Source organism: Anomalospiza imberbis, unplaced genomic scaffold, assembly GCF_031753505.1.
Source record: "Anomalospiza imberbis isolate Cuckoo-Finch-1a 21T00152 unplaced genomic scaffold, ASM3175350v1 scaffold_688, whole genome shotgun sequence".
Lineage (NCBI taxonomy): Eukaryota > Metazoa > Chordata > Aves > Passeriformes > Viduidae > Anomalospiza > Anomalospiza imberbis.
This window is the reverse complement of record NW_027100301.1, coordinates 29,453-53,321: the sequence shown is the minus strand read 5'-3', so window position 1 is coordinate 53,321 and position 23,869 is coordinate 29,453. Positions and strand designations below refer to the sequence as shown.

Genomic DNA, 23,869 nt, shown 5'->3' with positions numbered 1-23,869 from the left:
AGGTGGAAACACAATCTGTGTGAACCACGGATTCCACCAACAAAAGGGTGCCGGGGAAAGCAACGTCTTCAAAGCGAGGCTGCCGCGGGCCACAAATGTTTGTAGGTCTGCACTGAAGGGTTTAAAGCCTGCCACAGCAAGGCAAGGTGCAGGGTTTGGCAAGCAGGGGTTTGGGGATGTGGACCTGCTTTGTTATCAACATCTCCTTTCCCTGAGAGATCTCTCTCTTACGGCCTGGCTCATCCCAGGGGTGAGCTGGAGCAGCACCAGGTTGCCCTGGCTGATGCCACTGTGCCTACACCACTTCCAGCATTTGTGTCCACATCCTTTTTTTTGCAGAGCTGTATGTTCTGCTGTAGGTGGCTTTTGATTTTGTGCTAATCGTGGTGATGGCTACTCCAGGGATATCAGCAGGAGAGAGTCACTGAGGATTTCAGCTTTGTGCATTAAAATGCTCCTGCCAAAATGAGTGTTGACTTAAGAAATCTTCAGATTCCACTTAGAATTTTCTGCTGGATCTCCAGCTTCATATGTAACTGAAACTCAAGAAGATCAAATATCAAGAGTGTTTTTTAAAAAATGACTGGCTAGCACTTTTGAATGGCACCTCACAGGGAAATTGAAATATATTTGTTAAACTTCACCATTTTCATACTAGTTGGGCTTTTCTTGAGTGTAACAAGGGAAACCTGGAGAATCCGATACCTGTGCATGGTAACTATTTACCAATATTTAAAGGCAGGGTAGGAGAAGAATCAAGTGGTCAGTAGCACTTTTTGAAAGGCGTTGCCTTAATTTTCTATAACAGGAATGATTTTCCATCCAAAATGAAAATACCTATGGTTTTGTTAGCATTAAAAGATTATTTACAAAGAGCTACAAAAGGAAAGCAGCCAAAGCTGCCATATTCCTGCCACTTTCTTGCGTCAGCAGAGTTGAGAATGAAAGAACTTCCCAAGTTACAGTGCTGCACTTGAAAAGGGAGAAAAGTCTGCAGGGACTTTTATCTGTGTGTTCAGCAGATCAGATGGCAAACTCAACTCAGAGCTGAGCAGGGGAGCAGCTCCTGCCTTTCTCTGGAGCCCCAGTGGTGTGAAACAGCACCAGGTACGACATCAAAAGGTCCAAATAAAAGCGTAAAGTTTGGAGTTCTTCAAAACCCCTGTTTAATTAGCTCAGCTCGGTGTTTGCCAAAGCTCTAGCTCTGACTTTCTCACAGTTGTGTGTGGCAAGCACATTTCTCTCTCTCTCAGGATTTTTATAAAGGTGCACAGAGAGAAGTAAAAGAGAAAACAATTTCTATTTCTGCTCCTTGTTTTTCTCTTGTGGAATGTGTTTGGAGAATTGTTTACCTAGAGCAAATGCTTGGTTGGATCATGGTGGATTGTTTGGGCCTGATGGCCAATCAGATCCGCCTGTGTCTGGACTCTGGCGAACAGGGTCACGAGTTGTGAGGGAGTTAGAAAGGATAGTTAGAGAAAGTAGCATGTAGTTTTTAGTGTCCTCTTTTATATAGTATATTAATGTATCATAGCATAATTATAATAAAGAAATCATTCAGCCTTCTGAAATAAGTCAGACATCATCATTCTTCTCATTGGGTTTGCCAACACCTACAACAGTTGTGTGCTCAGCAGAAGTGGCTTGTTCATCTCAGAGATTTGGGTAAGAGGTGAAAACTACAAACACTGTCACCAAACCTGACCCATCGGCTCCTCGGTACAAACCTATCCCATTTCCTCGCAGCATCAGTCGCCCCATTGTGCCCAGCTAGGAAAGGTGAGGTGGAGCTGTTTGCCAGCTTTTTCTAGAGGAACGAGATCATTTTAATTGAATGTTCCTATCAGCCAGTCCTTGCGGTTTGACATGGATTCAAAGTGAAGCTGCTCATCTGCTTAGAGAACGCGTAGGCACCCACGGAATAACCTCAGCGAGTTTTCGGATGCCTCCATCCTCAGGGAAATTGGTTTGATTTGCCCTTCTGTGGAAATTTTGTGTACTGCTGGCAGCCAAAATAGCACTGGAGTCCAGAAGCAGGAGAAAGTCTATTCTGTGTGTTGTACTCTGCTCCTTTTCCCACTAAAATTTCTGCAGTGAATATTTTCTGTTTGTACACCTCGTTGCCTTTCAGCCCAAGGACCTTGCCTCTGTGAGTTCATACAGCACACCTGTATAAAATAAGATGGAAAACTAGATTAGTTGTATTAAAAATATACTTTATTCTTTGAGCCTGTTGCATGTGGATATGCCTTTTGTGTCCATCCCCCATCCTGCATTGGAGAGTGGGATGCCTTTCCTGGGAACAGTTCATTGTTGCTAATTCTTGCACCATCATGTCTTGATTCACTGATGAACAGGATCTGAGACACTAAATATTTGATTTGTTGACCCTTGAAAATATGCATGAGGAAGACTGAGGGCTTGAGGCTTATGGAAAAGACTGTGAACCTCAAGGCTGAAGCTTTTACTGAAGTGCTTCTGTGCAGGCATCTGTAGTTTTGTATCTTTGGCCCCTTCAGGAAGCCTGACTGATTCATGGGGCAAAGAGTTCCCCCATTTTCTTCTTCAGGGGTCTGCCTATGAAATTTATTCTCAGGAAACAGAAATAAGTGTTGCCTACAGGATAAAATTTAGGACTTTAAATTAATTTCTTGGCAGCATCCCCTCCAAAACTGCTAGATAACAGAGGAGTGGAAGAGCAGTAAAGCAGGGATGAGTCAAGGACAACCAAAACCTTCCTACTCCGAGTAAGGAGGAGGACACAATCACTTTTTAACAACTTCTACTACTAAAACTGCCTCTGCTTATTTTAGTTTAAGCCTTCACTGCACTGAAGTCAATCACTTCAATTAAATCAACACGTTTTAATATTTATGAAACCAAATTCTTCAGCACTGATGCACCTTCACGTACCAATCTAATTCCTGATACACCTCAAAGAGTGACCTGCAGTGGTGTTGGAACTGCTTCACTGATTCTCTTTTCTCTGCTTCTCTCCCAGCTTCTCTCGGGAGAAATCCTGAGAAAGCTAAATCTCTCTGTTCAGAGGGTATGTGAATGCCACACTTCACTGGCCTGGACAACCAACTGTCAGACCCAAATTTGTATTTCCAGTGTTGAATTTGTCTCCTTTGTTTGGCACCTCCAGAAAAGAAGTCACCAGTGAAAACCCCAGATTGCCAGTTATGAAGAGTTCATTAAGATTTGCTGAAGTTCAAAGCAAAAACACCAGTTCCTCGCAGGTCAGGGCAGCTCTTCTAATGGTTCCTGCTTTGCCTCCAGCAGCAGCTTATCCCCAGAACCTGTTTATTTTTCTGCCAGGGCTGTTGGCAGGTGAACAGAGTCACATCAGATCAGCTCACTTGTATTTTATGCTGGAAGCCCATGCCCTGGATATGCCATTTTCCTGGCCCAGCATGGCATGAGATCATGGATTTCAAACCAGGCCACATTGGCCGTAGAAGACAAAACATGCAATGCCCTGTTCACTTCCCTCTTGAGATCTGCCAGGAAGTCCCAGTTCAGTTTTGCCCTGGGGTTTGCTGTCTCACAGTTCAGATCATCCCAAAGGAATAAAGCCTGGTGTGGGGAGGAAGGAGAGCATCACTCGTGTCCTGAAAACAGATCATTCGTAAGACAAAAAAGAGTGGATGCAAGTTCTTCTAGAACCAGATCAGGGGAAAACAAGCCAGTCCCTTTTCTAGGCAAATATCAGTTTGGACATGGCAGCACTAAAGCTTCATGCAGATTTCACAGAATTTCACAGAATTTCTAGGTTGGAAGAGACCTTTAAGATCATTGAGTCCAACCCATGTTTTAACACCTCAACTAGATCATGGCACCAAGTGCCACATCCAGTCTTTTTTTTAAACACATCCAGGGATGGTGACTCCACCACCTCCCTGGGCAGATGATTCCAGTATTTGACCACTCTTTCTGTGAAAAACTTCTTCCTTAAGTCTAGCCTCTATCGCCCGTGGCACAGCTTGAGACTGTGTCCTCTTGTTCTATCTGCTGTTACCCAGAGAAAGAGACCGACCCCCAGCTCACCACAGCCACCCTTCAGGAAGTTGAAGAGAGCAATAAGGTCACCTCTGAGTCTCCTTTTCTCCAGGCTAAACAATCCCAGCTCCCTCAGTCATTCCTCATACGGCTTGTGTTCCAAGCCCCTCACCAGCCTCGTTGCTCTCCTTTGGACACGCTCAAGCATCTCAACGTCCCTCCTAAACTGAGGGGCCCAGAACTGGACACAGCACTCGAGGTGTGACCTCACCAGTACCGAGTACAGGGGAAGAATGACCTCCCTGCTCCTGCTAGCCACACTTTTCCTGATAGTGGCCAGGATGCCATTGGCCTTCTTGGCCACCTGGGCACACTGCTGGCTCATGTTCAGCCGACTGTCAACCAGCACCCCCAGGTCCCTTTCCACCTGAGCACTGTCCAGCCACACCGTCCCCAGCCTATAGCGTTGCAGGGGGTTATTGTGGCCAAAGTGCAGGAATTGGCACTTGGACTTATTGAACTTCATCCCATTAGATTCTGCCCATCCATCCAACTGTTCCAAGTCCCTCTGCAAAGCCCTCCGTCCCTCTAACAGATCGACACACGCTCCCAGCTTAGTGTCATCTGCAAATTTACTAATGAAAGACTCTAAACCCTCATCCATATCATCAATAAAAACATTAAACAGAACTGGCCCTAGCACAGACCCCTGAGGGACACCACTGGTGACTGGCCGCCAGCTGGATGCAGCACCATTCACGACCACTCTCTGGGCCCGGCCATGCAGCCAGTTCCTAACCCAGCACGGAGTGCTCCTGTCCAAGCCACGGGCTGCCAGCTTATCTAGGAGTATGCTGTGGCAGACAGAGTCAAAGGCCTTGCTGAAATCCAAACAAACAACATCTACAGCCTTCCCTGCATCCACTAGGCGGGTTAACTGGTCATAAAAGGTGACCAGATTGGTTAAACATGACCTACCCCTCCTAAACCCATGCTGACTGGGTCTGATACCCTGGCCATCCTATAATTCTGTGTGATGGCACTTAATATAAACTGTTCCATTATTTTGCCAGGTACTGAGGTCAGGCTGACTGGTCTATAATTACCAGGATCAAGATATCCTGTGGTTTAGGAAAACACATCATTCGTGCACTTGCCAGGTGGGCAGTGGTGCTGGTCCAGATTCACAGAATTATTAAGGCTGGAAAAGACCTCTGAGATCACTGAGTCCATCCCGGCTCCTGAGAGTTGATGTCTCAGCAGCGCAACATTTTCATTTCAATGGAAGGTTGTGCTATCTCTCTTCCCAACTAAAATTGTTGAAAATATGTTAAACCCTGAAGTGCTGTAATGTTTTCCTTTCCATTTTTTTAAATGAGTGCCCAGGGATTGCCATGAGCTCCCACTTGTGGTGCCTCCTTGGCTTTTTCATTCCCTTGCCACCCTGCACCCACCTTTCCACAGCAGGAACCCACCTGGAGGAGACCCAGGAAGAGGATGTGCTCGCTCAGGGAGGGATGATGCCCACAAGGAGTGTTCAACCCCCTGCACCCACAGCGGGAGCCCCGGGTGCTCTCCCTGCTCTGCTCTCTGCCAGCATTGTTATGTAAGAAAGGGTGTAAAGTACAAACAAGAACACTGAACGTGAAAAGTGAGTTTGTTTGCTTACTGAGAAGCCTGGCAGGGGCCAAATGGAGCTGTATAAATAAAAATTCAGGATGACAGATGTTAGGTACCTGCAGGAACACCTGCACCACTGAACTAAGACAGGACTCTGCAGGCAGGTGGAAGGAGAAATGCAGCGCGGGTATTGACACTCTCTGGCTCCAGAAAACAACTCTATGTGCTGTATTTAAATTCCCCTTGCTTTTGTTTCTACTGTCAATATCATTCATGTCCTTTCCAGTTTTGCTCTTGTAATTCAGCAAGGTAGAACAGCAATTACTGAAGATATTTAACAGTTTGGATATTATCAGTGGATTTTTTAATTGTCTGCCTGGAAACACCTTTGACCACAGCCCTGCTCTGAACTCCAAGGGACTCCTACCTGATGTATTGTTTTCTTCCTTCTACCAGAATAACACATCACTTTTACTCAATGTTTGTGTCTATTCATAACCATTGTATGGAAATGTGTGTTTGCAGATGAAGTCTGGTGTTGCTGAGCACTCATTTGTGTTTCTAACTCAGCCTTGTGGTGGGTGTGAAGAGCTGACGTCCCTTCTCCATCTCAGCAGAGACTAAGATCATTTGCGCTTCCTTATCAGATCCTGAACTGGACTGAGCTTTATGAACTTAACCAGTACTGGAATTCTTAGATCTTTCACATTGTGCCACAGTTCTTCTTGTTTTTCCTGCAGTTTTTGTCTCAGTTGTGATAAGGGGAAGGTTTTGAGGTGCATGAAGTTATCTGTGCAGTTCGGCTGAGAGTCGTTAATGTGGAGCTGCACAAATGAGAACCTCATGGTGCTTCAGAACCTGATCTGTTTTCTGTTCTTTTTAGTCCTGTTGTATTTTAAAAATGCTGTCCATATAGGAATGTTTGGAACTATATACATACATTTTTTTAAAAAAAGCTTTGTGTGCCTTTTGGGGGTATCTCGGCTGACTTGTCAGGACCCTGTGGGTGTTCCTGGGAAGCAGAAGCAGGGGGATATCTTGAGGATGCCTGTTAGAGTCACAAGTAACTCAGCAGGACTGAGCTCCTCTCTTCCTGTGCCTTTTCATGTAAGACTTTTCTGCCACTGCAGAAAGATCTTCACACTGAAACACCAGTTTCAGCTCAAAACTAAGCTGAAACAGACTTAACAAAAAACCCCACAAAAACAAACAAACAAACAAACAAAGCCCAAAAGCTCTCAATGGAAATCAATCTGCATTGTCACAGCTGTGATAAGAGCTCTTGACACCCCACTAAAACTGTATCTGAGGCACAGCAATGGCTTTGGCAAGTGTTTTTCCCCTCTTATCCTCTTCCTAGCTTGCCTATGTATAAATTACACCTTATTCTTACCTCTACTGGAGAAACTATTAGCACCAAAAATTGCAGCATGGGCTTGAATGCTTAAATAATTGCTTTTAAGGGAAACAAACCCAGTAAATTTAAACTAGACAAATTCTGATTTTTTTTATTGATGTTTCCAGTTCAGCTGTAAAGAATACAACAGAGTTAAAGAAATACAGTGGTGAGGACTTCCAGAAATGAGTTATGCAGGAATTAGAGTAAAATGTTTTGTATAAAAAGCTATCAGAAATATTTAAATAAGTCATGGAGCCTGACATTGTTCCATGCTATGTCTGTGCGTGTCTGTCTATCTGAAATATTCTGCACTACTTTTGTAGAGCTCTAAAATAGACAGAAAAACTTCTGAAGAAACTAAATAGATCTTCCCCATGTCTGATTTGGAAAAAAAAAAAAAACCAAACCAAAAAATCTTAAAGGATTTTAGAAATGTTTAGAAACATTGGCATTATGACAGCAAGAATCTCTGTCATAACGTCATATGATTAACTAGATCAGAAACGTTCTGGGATGTTCTGATCAGTTATGTTAATACCTCTTTTAAAAAGTATAAAGCTAGTGCTCTATAAAATAGATACTTGAAAAACAGTTTTGGTTTTCCTCAGGCTACTGAGATTAGAGTTTCGTAATCTGTTTGACCAGCTGCAGAGGACGATCTGTTTCATTTTTTCTTTTTAAGTAAATGAGCTTCATCTCAACATGATTAAAAAGTAAAAAAAAAAAAAAAAATCAGGCTTAAAAAATACTCCATTTTCACTCATACTTTTAAATAGGAGCACATGACATTTGCATTGTCATGTCTTGTTGCAAATGTAATTGAGTTGGAGGTCATTAAAGACTTTGAATAAAAGAATTTCCAAGTTTCCAAGTGAGCATCCTCCCCTGTCAAGGATCACACCGTTTTTGGCTTCCAGACATAATTTTAGCAGCTATTACTTTGCTGCCTCTCACATCTCACATGTATTGAGTCAAGCTCGCTCTTGTTCAGTTCAAAAAGCAGTGGTTTGCCTTGCGAGTTAATTTTGTTGATTAAGGTTACTTTGAAAGGTAAAAAGACATTGTTAGATTTCTTTGTGTGTGCCTTGTGTGCAAGAAAATGTGTGCTATTTTATGTAATGGGAGAATTGCAGCAATACTGAGCACTTGATTGCACAAAATAAATAGCTTTTCTTTCATTCTTACTGGGAATCAGATTGGCCCATTGATTAGAAATATTTCATATTTCTGTTTTCAAAGAGAAAAACTAAATAAGAGGCTCAGTACGGCCTGTAAGAAAAGTTTATATTTCCAAGTCTTGGTGTATCTGTGAGGAGCAATGCATTTTAAAGAGACATTTGTAGAGCACCAGGGGTCTGCTGGAGCCTCTGCGCAGGCTCCAGGTGTGAAGTATCTGAACACCCACTTAAAGTGGCAGTTTGGTGATAAACTTGGTTGGGAATGAAGTCCCGGGCAGCAGAAGATTGCCTCGTTCAGACAGGGATTGATAAATCTGCTTTATCACAACTCCGGCGTTCTCCAAGTCATTGCAGGAAATTCTGCCCCAACCCCTGATGTTTGTTTTTGCAGAACAGTGGTTAAGAGTACAGCAAGCAGCAGAACCAGATGTTTTGCTGGTTAATTTTTGTTCACAATAGCAGTTTTTCAGTAGCACAGTGTTGACATAACGTTTTAGATGTTCTTGAGACAGAGCATCACAAATTCAAGAAGTTGCCTGAAAATGTTGAAGCTGACATCAGGCCTTCACACGAAACCTGCTCAGAGAGTGGCAGACTCCTCACCATTCCCTTTGATTGCAAAGTGTTTAATAAAAAGCAAATTAGGAAATGAAAATTGTCTCACGGATCAATCAGGCACAGGGGTTCTGCCTGCTCAGCATTATCTGTCAGACATTAACCTGATGGGGAGTGTTGTGTTTTGTATAATACTCTCAAAATCAGACTGAAAAAATACCTGATGTATTTTGTGTGTGCTCTGAGTCTGATGACAAACTCTGCAGTTCCAGTTTTAATAACTTGGGGGAAGCTAAGAAACTTCAGAAGTTTTGTGATAAATGTTTTTGACAAAGCGTCAGCTGAGCATTAGGCAGAGTCTTGGTAAATGCTCTCATAAGTGGTTTAAAATGGAGTTCTGAACTTTTCCTTTATAAGTGTATGCTTAAGATGTCATGGTATCTTTGGGTTTAAAAGATTCATTTTATCTGGTAAATGTGGACCACTGGTGTTTCTGCCTAAGCCTGGGCAAGTGCAAGGGGGAAATAGGTCAGGGCTTTTCTTCTTTTGGCAGCCTCTGCTCTGCTCTTGACCATGGCACTCGTGCAGGCTGGGAAAAAGGGGAAGCAGTGTTAAAGCAAACTGCAAAATACTCCAGGTAAATATTACAGTAAATCTTCCAGCTGTCAGGCTTTTGATTGACTTCATCACAACGGCCCCAAAGTGTCCTGGTCATAGACAAAGCAGTGCTTGGACATGGCAAGTGCTTGTTGGGTTTTGTGGCCCGTTGAGAAAAGCAGATGAAAGCCAGTTTATTACAACCTTTGAACCTTGCCTCCCTTTCCCTCCTGTCACCTGAGCCACTAAAACAAAGCAAAACCAATTCCTTCCTTGGCTCCCCCTGACAAAAATGCCCAACTTTACAATTTATGCTGCTGTTTTCTTTGAACTGTTATCTCTGCCGGACCTTATGGCATCCTTTGCTTTCAAAAGAATTCAGTTTATCACGTCCTGCAGTGAAGCCCTGACTCAGCAAAATGCTAAAGCCCCTGCCTAATTTTATGTCTACAAATAGCCCTGCTGGTGCCGTCAAGGTATTTTAGGGATGTATCTTAGAATCACAGAGTCTTGAAAAGATTTGGGTTGGAAGAGACCTTAAAGCCCATCTTATCCCTTCCCCCTGCCGTGGGCAGGGACACCTTCCACTGTCCCAGGGTGCTCCAAGCCCCATCCAGCCTGGTCTTGGGCACTGCTAGGGATCCAGGGGCAGCCACAGCTGCTCTGGGCACCCTGTGCCAGGGCCCCACCACCCTCACAGGGAAGCATTCCTTCTAATAGACCTAAAGACTTTGCAGGAAAATTATTCTAGAACTTTGGTCAGCTCAACTAGGTGTGTAGAGAAAATGCTGAGCACACATCTATATCTTCCAGGAGCAAAGCAGGAAAAGATAGGCATATTGAGAATGCCAGCAGTGCTCAGGTAATCTCCAAAAGACACCAGATGAAGTCCGACGTGGAAGTGTTATGGAACTGCTCAGGAGCTACTGCTGATGATCCCAAGTTTATAATGTACTGGCAGTCAATCTCTTGCCTATGAATTGTTAGAAATGAAAATAGCTCATATTAGAGCCTGCCACACTGCAAAATGTTTGCATGTATTTTTCTTTTATGTCAAATGACCTACTTTAAATTCTTTCCCATACTGCTGGACTGACTTGATTCTGTTCCTAGAGTCAAAATATTTCTTTTCTTTTCTTTTCTTTTCTTTTCTTTTCTTTTCTTTTCTTTTCTTTTCTTTTCTTTTCTTTTCTTTTCTTTTCTTTTCTTTTCTTTTCTTTTCTTTTCTTTTCTTTTTTCTTTTATTTTTTTCTTTTCTTTTCTTTCTTCTTTTCTTTTCTCTTTTCTTTTCTTTTCTTTTTTCTTTTCTTTTCTTTTCTTTTCTTTTCTTTTCTTTTCTTTTCTTTTCTTTTCTTTTCTCTTTCTTTTTCTTTTTCTTTTTCTTTTTCTTTCTTTCTTTCTTTCTTTCTTTCTTTCTTTCTTTCTTTCTTTCTTTCGTTCTTTCTTTCTTTCTTTTCTTTCTTTCTTTCTTTCTTTCTTCTTTCTTTCTTTCTTTCTTTCTTTCTTTCTTTCTCTTTCTTTCTTTCTTTCTTTCTTTCTTTCTTTCTTTTCTTTCTTCTTTCTTTCTTTCTTTCTTTCTTTCTTTCTTTCTTTCTTTCTTTCTCTTTCTTTCTTTCTTTTCTTTCTTTCTTCTTTCTTTCTTTCTTTCTTTCTTTCTTTCTCTTTCTTTCTTTCTTTCTTTCTTTCTTTCTTTCTTTCTTTCTTTCTTTCTTTCTTTCTTTCTTTCTTTCTTTCTTTCTTTCTTTCTTTCTTTCTTTCTTTTTCTTCCCACAGTCCCTCAAGGGCAGGATCTGTTAGACTTCACAGGGGCATCTCCTGCTGGCAAATCTCTGAAGCCACAGCCTGGTGCAGCTGGGAGCTGCCTGACTGGTGGGGATGGGCAAAGCCCCCAGCTTGGAGAATTTTGCAAGATCTCCATTCCTATTTTAAAATGTTAGTAAAGTGAGCAAAACTTCCCAATGTGCTCGTTTGCCCTCCGTGGAAGCTTGCTATGGAATCCCTCACAGCTGGGTTCAGAGCATACTCAGGTTGGCTCTTCCAAAATCCAGTGGCTCCAGGGTGCTCAGTAAGATCTGTAACTCCACAGTGTTGTGGAATTTCAGCACAGGCACCTTTCCAGCCTGATCTGCCCTCGTTCCTCTGTGTGTGTGTGTGCACAAAACACGGCGTGGAAGAGGACGGCAGCAGGGCCTGTGTGCCCCAGGGCTCGGGATTTGTGCCACTTCATCTCCACAGATATGGAGGCAAAGTGAAGAAGCCAAACTCTTTATTAATGGAAGACGAAACCAAGGGATGAGGTGGGAGGGGAAAAAGGGATGGGCAGGATCTGAGGGCTGGAGGTAGGGAGCCGTCAACAGGGAGCGAGAGTGGAGGGGGGAAAAAAAGGTGATGGATAGGCTGAGGGCTGGTGAGGCAGAGCTATCAAAAGGGAGGAATAGTGGAGAGAAAAAAAGGGGATGGGCAGTGTCTGGGGGCTGGAGGGAGGGAGCAATCTAAAGGCAGGGAGAGGGCTGAAGGCACAAGAACTGTGTCCCGCATCAGCTATGCCAGGAGTTCCAGCATCACTGACAGCTGACGTCCTCTTCAATATCTCCTTCAATGTCTCCTTCAATGTCCTCTTCAACGTCTCCTTCAGTGGTGTGTTCTTGGGACACTGGTTCACTGGATCCAGATGATGTCCCTAATTCTTTAGCTCTTTGGGGAAACTGGGCTTGATTTTCCAGGTTAGAGCAGGATGGGCTGGCATCTTGCCTCCGGGCTTGAAGGGCTGGAAGAGACAGCAACAGAGACATGGTCATATCCCGGATCTGTGGGAATGCTAGGAGACCTTCTGAACAGGGCCATCCCACCCAGAAGGGAGGAGGAGACACTGGAATCAGCTGGGACGCACTTGCCAGGACTCCCGACGTGTCCCAGCAATCTCTGTGTGCTGTGCCCACAGCACCCCTCGTGCGCACAGGGAGCAGAGCCCTCTGCAGCCAGGGCAGAGCTCGCAGCTCCCCCCGCCAGCTCCCGCTGTCAGCCCGCTGCCCACACTCACCATTGCAGATCAGCTGGAGCTCTTCCTGCTGTCCCCTCAAGCTCTGCCTGGCTATGCCTGTGAACACAGAGGCTGTCACGGCGCTGCCAGCGGCACAGCTCCCTTCCAGCGGCGCTGCCAGCCCTGTGGCCACACGCCCTGGTGGCCCGGCAGGGCTCAGCCCGGGCCCTTGCCGCACGCTGCCGCCCCAGGGCACGGCTGCCGGAGGGCGGCAGCAGCGCCGAGGCCAGGCGGGGCTCCACGGCACCGGGCCCAGATGGCGCTGCCGGGGCAGCAGCCGCGGCTGGGGCCGAGCTGCGGCAGGGCAGGGAGGGAGCCCGGGCTCGTGGCTCACCCATGAACCTGACGGCTGCCATTCTCAGGGGCTCCTGTGGGCTCTGCAGGTAGGGCAGGGCCCGGCGCAGGATCTCGGCCGCTCGGCTCCTGTCCTCTTCCAGCTGGAGAGAGCGGCAGGAGGGAAAGGTTGGCGCGGGCTCGGCCCCTGGGCCGGGCGCTCCCTGCGCCCTGTCCCGGCCTCCCCTGCCCGCACAGCCCCGAGGCCCGGCCAGCAGCCGCTGGCGCCGGGCTCTGGAGGCGGCAGAGGGCCGGCTGCTGCCCGGGGAGCCGCGGGGCCGCCCCGCAGCCCCGCTGGGCCGGGGCTCCATCGGCACCCGGCTGGGGCCCACGGGAGCCTGGAGAAGAGCCCGCGTGGCCTCTGGGTGCAGCACCGGGCAGGGGCACAGCTGCCAGCCCACACACCCAGCACCGCGCTCAGGGGGCTTCTCCAGGCTGAGCCTGGGGCTTCCAGGCCGTCCTTACCAGGCACTCGGCAAAATTCCACAGCTGTCCCTTCCTCACCAGCTGCTCGAGCTTCCTCCTCTTCAGGAATTTGGCCACATGAAGCAGCGTTTCCCGAGAGGCCTGGAGAGCAGCAGAGACCAAGAGATGGCCCCACAGCCCAGGGCACAGGACCCGTGTTCCTGTGCCAAGACCTGGAGGAGGCTGCAGCCCGCCAGGCGCCAGGGCAGGAGGCAGCTGAGCTCCCTCCCAGGGATCCACCAGCAACACGCAAAACCTCACCTTTGCAACGCGCTGATTCTCATCATAGCAGTAGAAAAAGAGTGGGAGCAGGCTTTGGCTCAAAATCTTCTCAAGGGGCTTTTTTCCCTCATCCACTACCAGGTCCATCACCCTGAAGAAAAGCTCAAGGGAGAGCAACCGCACATAGCTGTTGTCCTGGAGGAAAGGAAGAGGGTGAAGCCTTAAGACCACTTACTCCAGGCTCACCTGGGTACAAAGTTTCTGGGCAGCAGCCAGTGCCTGCAGCTGGGGACACAGAGCCTTACGTGGTCAAAGAGCAGCAGGAGTGCCTCAGCCAGCTTTGGGGCAGTGGTGCTGGATACCAGGATGTGTTTGTGCTGGAGCATGTTCGTGAACACATGGAGGCTCATGCTGACCACCTCTCCATCTGCTTCACGCAGCAGCCCCTGAAGGCTTTGAGATAGACTGCACATCCTTCTGGCCTGTGTGGAACAGAAGGCTGTGCTGGAAAGCCATGGACGGCTGCACGGCCAACACCGCCCTGGCTCTACAGCCCCACCCTGCTGCTGCAGGGCCCACAAGCCAAAGGCCTGTCCCAAAGCAGTGGGGCAGGTGAGGCAGGAGAGCTGGCAGCAGCTGCCTCAGCTCCTGAAGCCCTGCCAGCCCAAGGGGCTGCTTTGCCCAGCGCAGCTTCAGCCGCTGCCCCCTTCTCACCATCGAGGGATCCTTGCTGAGCACCACGAGGCCTCTGAGCGCCAGGCGACGCCTCTGACTACATTCATGCCAGAGGTACCTTGACATGATCTCCAGTATGCTGTCTGCACATTTAGTCATGTCCAGGCAATGCAGGACCTGAAAGGCACAGGGCAGTGACAGAGGACCCGGCTGGGAGGAGCCCAGAACCGCACAGGGCTGGGCCCAGGCAGCAGCACAGGGCGTGGGCACCGTCCTGGCAGCTGTGGCTACGAGAGGGCAGAGAGCTGGGAGGCAGCTCAGCGAGGCAGCGCTGGCCAACAGGCTCACCTCCACAAGGAATGCCAGGAAGGGAAGATCCCAGTATGGCTCCTCCCTGCTAAGATGCCGGAGCAAGTGGAGTGCGATGCGAGAACACAAAGGGATCAAAACACAGAGCATCTCCCTGGAAGGGGGAAAAGGACACAAAGCCCTGAGGTGGGGAGACCAAACCTCTCCCAGGACTGACTCACAGAGGTCTGGTCTTTCCCCAGCATCCCTGGAGGGGGTGTGGGCGCTTTGAGGAGCAGCCCCTTCTGGGCACCCTCCTCTCCCAGCCTTTTCCTGTCTCCATGGCCATCCTTCGGTGACAAGGCCCTCTGGCCCAGGACCACAGGGACTGTGTGGGGCACCCGGGCACAAATGCTGGGGGCAGTGGGGAGAAGGGGGTCTCACCTGGCCAGCAGACCCACGGCATCGTGCTGGGTGTCAGCACACAGCAGCATGTCCCAGCCATGCTTGAACTCCATACCCACCACCACATAGTCACACTGCAGTCGGCCGAGCAGAGCCTTCATGACCTGCACTGCAAACCTGTGTGCAGAGAAAAGCCCAGGTCACACTGGGAGCACTGGCGCTGGCCACAAGGGCACGGGAAGGACAGGAGGACTGGGACCTGTTGGGCTTGCTGGGAAGGCGGTGTTCCTCCCGGCATGCTCTCCAGAAGTTAACAACTCCCTCTGGTGGCTTCAGCTCTGTGGTGATGACAACATGGAAGAGCAGAGCCACAAACAGGCGGGAAGAATAAAGGATCATGGCGTCATAGGACTCAGGCACCTGGACAATCACCCAGATCACCAGAGTTGCCTGCAAGAGAAGCAGCCCAAGGCAGGGCTCAGTGCCGAGGTGTCCATGGGGCAGGGCCCAAGGGCAGACGCAGGGGAGCAGAAGGCCTGGTGCCCCCTGAGCCTGCCCCGAGCCCAGGTTTCAGCCCAGCGCCTGAGGCGTGGAGAGGATGGAGAGCTGCTGGAGAGGCGACCTGGGGGTGAGCAAAGGCCAGTTCCAGAAACTCACAGCCAGGGCAAAAACGTTCTCATTGTCCCCATCAGACGTGCACATTCTGGTCAGAGGCCAGTCCTCCATCACACAGAGCAGTGTTGGCAGCACTTTCTCCACTGCTGGTCCCAGAAATACTATGGCTCTCCACAGCACTGCAGCAGCTCTGTGGGATCAGAGCTCTGTGTCAGGGGCATGTCAGTCACAGCACCATGCCCTGTGCAGCTGTGGGGGCCCAGGTGACAGAGCCCTGGAGCCCTGAAGGGCAGGGAAGGAGCAGTGGCAGCAGGCTCAGGAAACAGAGGGGCCCGAGGGTCCTGGGCCTCTCTGCCTGTCTGTCAGACCCCATGGGACAGGCTGTGCAGGGCCACGGGCCCTAAAGGCTGCTGAGCCCTGAGCTCTCCAGGCTCGTGGGCCCTGTACCTGTCACACGTTGGGGCACAGCGCAGGAGGGTCAGCACCACGTCAGCAGGGTGTTCTTCAGCCAGCCTCACAAGGTCAATTTGCAGCCTGGCATCCACAGAGACGTGGGACACCAGCCTCTGGTGGATGTTCCTTACAATGCCTGGCACCTGGAGGAGGCATGGGGAAGACTTGAGCACTGTCCAAGGGAGCAACTTCCCATGCTGCCCCCAAGATGTGGTTTACTTCCCACCACACTGTGCTGGCCTCAAAGGCTGAGTGGGCCCGGTTACCATGGCTTGAGGGGACACACAATCCTGGGAGGCCTCCAGGTGTGGCCCCAGGCTGCTTTCCTGCTGCTGAGAAGGAACAGCATTCTCCTCAAAAAAATCCATAGTGGGAGCATGAATCATAGCGGGAGCAGGCGTGGTGTCAGTATTTGTGATGCCCTGAGTCTCTTCATTGTTGCTGTTTGTGATGGCCACATCCTCAGTCTTTGACGAGTGAAGAGCCTTTGCCCAGGTTTCAGTCGCTGAGGCGTCAGAGTCTTCTGAGCGCTCAGCCGAATCCGGGCTGACATCAGGCTCAGCCTGGAGCTCGGTCAGCCCCGAGTCAGGCTCGGCTGGGCCCTCAGCTGCTGTGCTGCCGGTCTTTCTCCGCCGAATGCGCAGGAACTTCCGGAACATCTGCAGGAGAACAAAGGACAGGGAAGCCCGGAGTGTTCCATGGAGTGCTGCAAGCGTGGTGCTCAGCTGAGCAGTGACAGCAGGCCCAGCCCCGGTGGGGATGGCTGCTGGTACCTTCAGGCTTCTGCGGAAGCGGCCACGGCTGGGTTCCTGCTCTTGTGTCGGGTCCAGGGCTGCACCTGGCAAAGAGCGAGCGCAGCCAGAGCTGAGGGGCTGCGGGAGAGGCCGGAGAACACAGCCCAGCCCCGCGCTCCCCAGGCAGGGACAGTGCCAGGATGCCCCAGGGGATGGAGCACGGCCACTGCGGAGTGTCTGCCCAGCCCCTCTTCCGTCCTGTCCATGGGCATGTCCCCAGGGGATGGGATGGGATGGGATGGGATGGGATGGGATGGGATGGGATGGGATGGGATGGGGCCAAGGTGGCTGCAGGCATCAGCCCTATAGCCCCACTCTGCCACTCACCATCCTGCGGTGGCTGGAACTGCTCCAGTTCTTCATGCTGTTGTGCTGGGGCAGCTCCATGGTCTTCCTTTTTTTTCCTCCGGAACCCTTTGAATACACTGAGAAATCTGTTTGCCATGCCAGAGTATGGCCTTGAGTGCACCTTAAAGAAAGATGGCACGGTGAATTTCTGAGTCAACAAGTCATGTAATTGTGCCTTGAAGGCATCTGAGACTGAGAAACCTCAGGAAGGCTGCAGGACAGCAAGTCCTGCACTCTGGCCTTGAGGGCTCCTGCCACAATGACAAGAGACTCCTCGTAAGGATTGTGGTCACCAATTCCCTCAGTCTGGCCTCGGGGCACCTGCAAAAGAAAAGCCTCGGGAAGGCCACGGGCTGTCAAGTCCCGAAGTCCTGCCACGAGGTCACCTGTAGGAATAACGACTCGGGAAAGCTCCGTGTCAGACAGGAACAAGCGCGCTGTGCGGGGGCTCCTCACGACACCGCTCTGTCCTGTCCTGTCCCGTCGCCTGCTCCGAGCACTGTGGCGTGCTCTTGTCACCGCCAGCTCCTATGTCACCACGTGTCACAAAGGGAGGGCCCTTGGACACCCTGTCCCGTTCCATGCCATGGTGACCATGCTGCAGCGTGTCACAAAGGGCCCTTGCGCACACTGTTGCCACCTGCTCTGGGGCCGCCCCCAACCCACCCAAAGTGGCCCAGTTGAGAAGGAATCCCTGGCCCCAGGTGTCTAAGACAGACCAACAGGATCTTTAGGAGCAGCTCAAACCATCAGCAAACCCTGCCCTGCTCTGCGGGATCAGGCCATTTAAGAATCCTCAATTCAGGAAGGCTTTACTTCTCATTGGGCCACTGGAGTAGTTCCAAAATTTGCAAACTTCTCAAATTAATAGCCATTGCTGGGGAATGTGAATGATTTGGAAGTTTGTTCCCATCTAAAAGCAGCAACTCGTTTGCCTTAACACATTCCATGGAAAGTCTCTTTAGAAACATAGCACAATACAGAGGCAAAAAGAAGGCCATTCTTTGGTGTGCAAATGGTTTTCAATGAAGGGATGATAATATCGTCATTCTCTTAAGGAATAAAAGCTCTCAAGGAATGAAAGTCCACTCAGTCTTACAAAAGTAGCCCAAACAAATAAGTAGATGGAAAAAGGGCTCATCCTAGGCCAGTAGAGATATCTAAGTGGCCAATAAAGTACAGTTCTCCCATCTTGTTCCCTGCAGGAGAATCAGGACCATGAACGGAAATAGTCACAGATATTCCTTCCGCCCTCCATAAGCAAAGCTGTGCTACACCACAAATGCTGCCTTCAAGCTGACTCAGTTTCCAGCCTAGACCTCTCATCTTCCAGACAACTCCTTCCCCAACACGCTCCCCAACACCAACCCCCCGCAAACACCCGCAGAGAAGCCCTCAACAGCCCGCCAGGACCCCCAGCTGTCCCTGTCCCTCCTCAAAGCTTTCCCACCATCCAGCAGACCCCCTGGTTCCCTGCATGTACCGTGGGATGGCACTCCGGAGGATCTGCTCCGAGGCCTTCCCTGGCAGCAAGCTCAGGCTGCCAGGCCTATGGATCCTGGCTCATCCTTCCCACCGAGCCTTCCTGTGCACGGCTTTTCCATTGGCACATCTGCGCTCAGCTCGGACTTCTCCACTCAGCCAGGGCTGCTGGTAAAGGATTGAGAGCAGCCTGGCAAGCTCTTTTTCCAGCTCCCTCTGTGCTCTTGGGGCAGGTAGAACATTCCACAGGAAAGCAACTGGTGCCACAGGGAGTGGGCGGCATCAGGCAGCTCTGGGGAGGCCCCTCAGGACTGCTGTACCCTGAGGGAACACTGTTGGCCATCCCCTGTGTGTATCTGCACAAGCTTAAAATCAGCTGCCTCAGCTGCCAGGGCCTCTCTTGGCCAGCATCCTGACGTGGATGCAGGACTGCTGCGAGGCACTGCTGGGACCCAGCGGGACAGGACCGGCTGTCTCGTGTCCACGTAGCACCCCTCACGCAGCCAGGGCCATCCCGAAAGCAGACAGACGCTCCCGTGTCAGCAGAGAGGAGCAAGGAGCACTGGGCTCCTCTCAGGGTACCTCAGCTGGGCTCGCTCCACAACACGCCCCCATTGTAAGGCCTGCTGATGCCCAGCTGCCAGAAATGCCCACCTTGTGCTCTCCAAGATGCACAGGGAGAGCCAATGAGCAGGACACTTTGGGAGGCAAACCTTCCAAGCCTTTCTGAGGCCAGGCACGCACCAAGATCAGCCAAGACTCTCCACGCTGCCTGGCCCACCCAGCCCAGCTCTGTGCTGGCCCTGGGCCACAGCAGCTCCCTCCAAGCAGGAGGCAAATGCATATTGCCAAGAGTTGAAACCCAGCTGTCTTGGTTTGGAAAGACAGGTGTCTGCTAAGGAAGGCAGCAACCTCCCCTGAAATGGAAAAATGTAGACCTCTTCCCTCTGAATTGCTCTAAGTTTGAAATTAAGGGGGGCTCCCAGGCAAAAATATGGGAGCAGGAATACCAGTTCTTTATTAGGGAAGAAAATAACAGATAAAATAAACAATGCAGTGAACTAAAACAACACAGACAGAGTCAGAATACAACCTGACACCCTGGTGGACAGGGTGTTGGTAGCAGTCCAATTGGAATTGTGGCTGCAGTCCTCCCGGAGTGTCAGGTGTGGTTCTGTTGGAGAAGTGATCTTGTGGAAAAGGGTGCAGTCTTCCTCTGAAGAGGCAGTGGAAGAGGCAGCTGTTCCTCTGGGAAAATCCAGCGCAGAAATTGCTGTGCTCCTGGGCCAGAAGTTCAAGACTATACATGCAGGTAGGGATGCTTGGCTCCTCCCTCTGGGCGGAGCATCTCACAATGGCATGTTACAGTTCTTTTCAGTCTTGCAGTGGCCCACTATCAGCAGATGTCTTTCCGGAGGGAGGATTGATTGTGGAAGAGATAAGGAACAACTGCCCACTTCACACAAGACAACTGCCATACAGATGGCAAATAGAATACATCTTGCTTTTTTGGATCTGGGACAACAGCAGACAGGGAAGATGTGAAAAGGGTGTGTGTAAAGGCCTTTTAATTCACAGCTCCCACAGAGAGCTTTGGGGCTCACAGCGGGACAGAGACGGTTCTGCTCGCACCTCTGTCCAAAGGGGGGTAACACATCCTGCTGCAGGTGCTTGGCTTGGTCTCGGCAGGTCCAGGTGGATGCCAAACCTGCTCTTCACAGCCTTCTTCCTGCCCCTCTGCCAAGTGCAATGGGCCTTCAAGGACTGAAAGGAGCACAGAGAGCCAAAGGGGGATACTCGCACCTACCTCACTGGGAGCTCCCTGGGAAGCACTTTCCTTGAGAAGCAAGCCCCTTTCCTCCAAAGGCGTTTCCCCAAACGTGCAGCTTTTCTGGGGAACACCAACACACCCTCAAGAAACGCTGGCAAGGCTGAAAGACTTCAGGTCCTTTCAGGACAGGCACTCCAGCTCTAGCTCGTATTCCCCCAAGTGTGTTTCCAGGTGGAGGCTCAGACGTGCAGCCCCAGGCCTTCTACAAACACGGGCTGCTCGCTGCCTCTTTCTGCCGGATCGGTCTGTGTCTCACAAACGGGACGGGACCCTGACTGCTTGCAGACTTGTGATTTATTATCTGTCTGCATCATACAAGCAAAAAGCAAGAGGCACAGGAAAATTACAACATCCATGCAAACACAGATCACAGACAAGATGGCAGCCCATGCAAAGCCTTTTTATACCCATTCTTTCAACCAATAGCATAAAAGAAAAGGTGTAAAGTCATTATACTCTAAGCAATTAGAAAAGGACCCACGTGGGTTAAACATTGACAAAAGGACTTCTATGAACCTCAAACAATACACAATAATTCCTTCTTTAAGATGGAAACTTGTTCTATCTTTGCAAAGCATATATCTAGGACTTTCCACATCTTGAGCTATCAATACGTTCTTGTTCTTTCTTGTTCCTTATGATAAATATTAATGTATTCACTTGGTTCTTAACTTCCTACCTTTCTCAAGAGTAGGATTAGAAATTTCCCAGCCTTTCTCAGCTTTGGAATGTGTCTTTTACCTTTTTATATTCCTACACCTCTTCAGCTGCCTCAACTCCTGCCTGCGCTCACGGCACCAAAACCAGGCTGTTCCCGGCCACAGACCAGAGCCCTGTTCCCACGGGACGCTCTTGCCAGCACCTTCCAGGACTCTCTGCTGTGCACGCAGCGCTTTTCATGCCTGCTCCCAACAGGCTTTGGAAGGCAGAGCCCAACCTGGCTGCCTCTGCCACCAGCACACCCCAAACACAGGCGGAGGAAGAAGCAGCAGGGGCTGTTTTGCGGCCATGGCCCAGAGAAACTGGAAGGGCGCCCTCCCTGTGGGCTCACTTGGTTGGCTTTCTGACTGGCTCTGAGCCTGGGGCTGCCATTCCTCACTTGTGGGGACCAGAACCACACCCAGGATCCCGGCACTGCCTGACAGCGCTCCAGGCACTGGCATGGTCGCGCGTCCGAGTCTCGGGCACCGCGCTGCTGCTTCATTTGCCCTCAGGCACACCCAAAGCTCCCTGTTAAGCCTGGATGGTCGCTGGTTCTGCCCTCTTCCTTATCCTGTGCAGGGATGGAGCACTGCTGTGCTTTCAGGAAGCTGTTCTTGAAAATTTCCAGCATTCCAAGCTCCTTTGCCCTCTGTGGATGCTTGCCATGGAATCCCCAACAGCTGGGTTCAGAGCATACTCAGGCTGGCTCTTCCAAAGTTCTAGGGGCTCCAGGGTGCTCAGCAAGATCTGTAACTCCACAGTGTTGTGGAATTTCAGCACAGGCACCTTTCCAGCCTGATCTGCCCTCGTTCCTCTGTGTGTGTGCACAAAACACGGCGTGGAAGAGAACAGCAGCAGGGGCCTGTGTGCCCCAGGGCTCGGGATTTGCGTCGCTTCATCTCCACAGAGATGGAGGCAAAGTGAAGAAGCCAAACTGTTTATTAATGGAAAATGAAACTAAGGGATGAGCTGGGAGGGGAAAAAGGGGAATGGGCAGGGCTGAGGGCTTGCATTATGGAGCTGTCAAAAGGAAAAGCAGAAGGAAAACACTGGAATGGGCATGGTCTGAGGGTTGTTGAGATGGAGCTGTGAAAATGGAGGGAGAATGGAGGGGAAAAAGTGGATGGACAGTGTGTGAGGGCTGGAGGGAGGGAGCTATCTACAGGCAGGGAGAGGGCTGAAGCCATGTGAGCTTCCCAGAGGCTCAGCTGTATCAATCATCAGCTGTGCCTGGAGCCCCAGTGGCAATGGGAGGTGGTGTCCTCTTCAGTGTCTCCTGGTGCTGCTCTTGGGGCGCTGGTTCACCGGATCCAGAAAGCAACCCAATTTCTTCATCTTCTAGGCCTAACTGGGCTTGAATTTCAATGTCAGAGCAGGATGGGGTGGTATTATTCTTTGGAGACTGAAGGCCTGAAACAGAGAGCAAGAGAGCCATGGTCAGAGCCTGGATCTGCAGTGACCTGAGGAGACCGTTCTGCCACGGCCACCTCCCCCAACAATTGCCAAGGCCAAGAGAGAGGTGGTGGCAACAGGTCAGCAGCAAGCTGCTGGCCACAAATTCCACCCATGTCCCTGAAATCCCTGTGTGCTCTGCCCACGCCACCTCTCCTCCACACAGGGAGTGAAACCCGCCAGAGCTGGGGCAGAAATTCCCATTCCCTGCCCAAGCAATGCAGCTCTCCCCCCGCCAGCCCCCGCTGACAGCCCGCTTCCCTCACTCACCCTGACTGAGGGCGTGGAGCTCTTCCTGCTGCCCCCTCATCATGGGAAAGCCGGCCATCTCTGAGAACAAAGATTTCATCTTGGCCCCAGCGGCACAGCTCCCTGCCAGCGGCGCTGCCAGCCCTGTGGCCACACGCCCTGGTGGCCCGGCAGGGCTCAGCCCGGGCCCTTGCCGCACGCTGCCGCCCCAGGGCACGGCTGCCGGAGGGCGGCAGCAGCGCCGAGGCCAGGTGGGGCTCCATGGCGCCGGGCCCGGATGGCGCTGCCGGGGCAGCAGCCGCGGCTGGGGCCGAGCTGCGGCAGGGCAGGGAGGGAGCCCGGGCTCGTGGCTCACCCATGAACCTGATGGCCGCCTCTCGCAGGGGCTCCTGTGGGCTCTGCAGGTAGGGCAGGGCCCGGCGCAGGAGCTCGGCCGCTCGGCTCCTGTCCTCTTCCAGCTGGAGAGAGCGGCAGGAGGGAAGGGTTGGCGCGGGCTCGGCCCCTGGGCCGGGCGCTCCCTGCGCCCTGTCCCGGCCTCCCCTGCCCGCACAGCCCCGAGGCCCGGCCAGCAGCCGCTGGCGCCGGGCTCTGGAGGCGGCAGAGGGCCGGCTGCTGCCCGGGGAGCCGCGGGGCCGCCCCGCAGCCCCGCTGGGCTGGAGCTCCATCGGCACCCGGCTGGGGCCCACGGGAGCCTGGAGAAGAGCCCGCGTGGCCTCTGGGTGCAGCACCGGGCAGGGGCACAGCTGCCAGCCCACACACCCAGCACCGCGCTCAGGGGGCTTCTCCAGGCTGAGCCTGGGGCTTCCAGGCCGTCCTTACCAGGTACTCGGCAAACTTCCACAGCTGCTCCTTGTCCACCAGCTGCTTGAGCTTCTTCTTCTTCAGGAACTAGGCCACAAAAAGCAGCGTTTCCCGAGAAGTCTGGAGAGCAGCAGAGACCAAGAGATGGCCCCACAGCCCTAGGCACAGGACCCATGTTCCTGTGCCAAGACCTGGAGGAGGCTGTAGCCCGCCAGGCGCCAAGGCAGGAGGCAGCTGAGCTCCCTCCCAGGGATCCACCAGCAACACGCAAAACCTCACCTTTGCAACGCGCTGATTCTCATCATGGCAGTAGAAAAAGAGTGGGAGCAGGCTTTGGCTCAAAATCTTCTCAAGGGGCTTTTT

The 23,869-nt window shown here is 51.0% G+C and overlaps 1 protein-coding gene and 1 long non-coding RNA gene across 2 annotated transcripts; both read right to left on the bottom strand.

Annotated features, from left to right (window-relative positions):
- Positions 1-11,989: 11,989 nt before the first annotated feature.
- On the bottom strand, positions 11,990-23,375 carry LOC137467570 (uncharacterized). The gene is made up of 3 exons (XR_010995558.1): positions 23,061-23,375; positions 12,392-12,448; positions 11,990-12,118 (listed from the first exon to the last, which is right to left on the bottom strand). It is a non-coding gene; the product is annotated as an uncharacterized lncRNA (long non-coding RNA).
- LOC137467571 (maestro heat-like repeat-containing protein family member 7) lies at positions 13,142-16,009 on the bottom strand. The gene is made up of 9 exons (XM_068179057.1): positions 15,842-16,009; positions 15,437-15,584; positions 15,039-15,229; positions 14,819-14,956; positions 14,315-14,549; positions 14,126-14,263; positions 13,717-13,893; positions 13,451-13,606; positions 13,142-13,291 (listed from the first exon to the last, which is right to left on the bottom strand). Exons 2-9 carry the CDS (start codon positions 15,503-15,505, stop codon positions 13,142-13,144), a joined length of 1,254 nt encoding a protein of 417 aa, XP_068035158.1. The 5' UTR covers positions 15,506-15,584; positions 15,842-16,009.
- Positions 23,376-23,869: the final 494 nt, after the last annotated feature.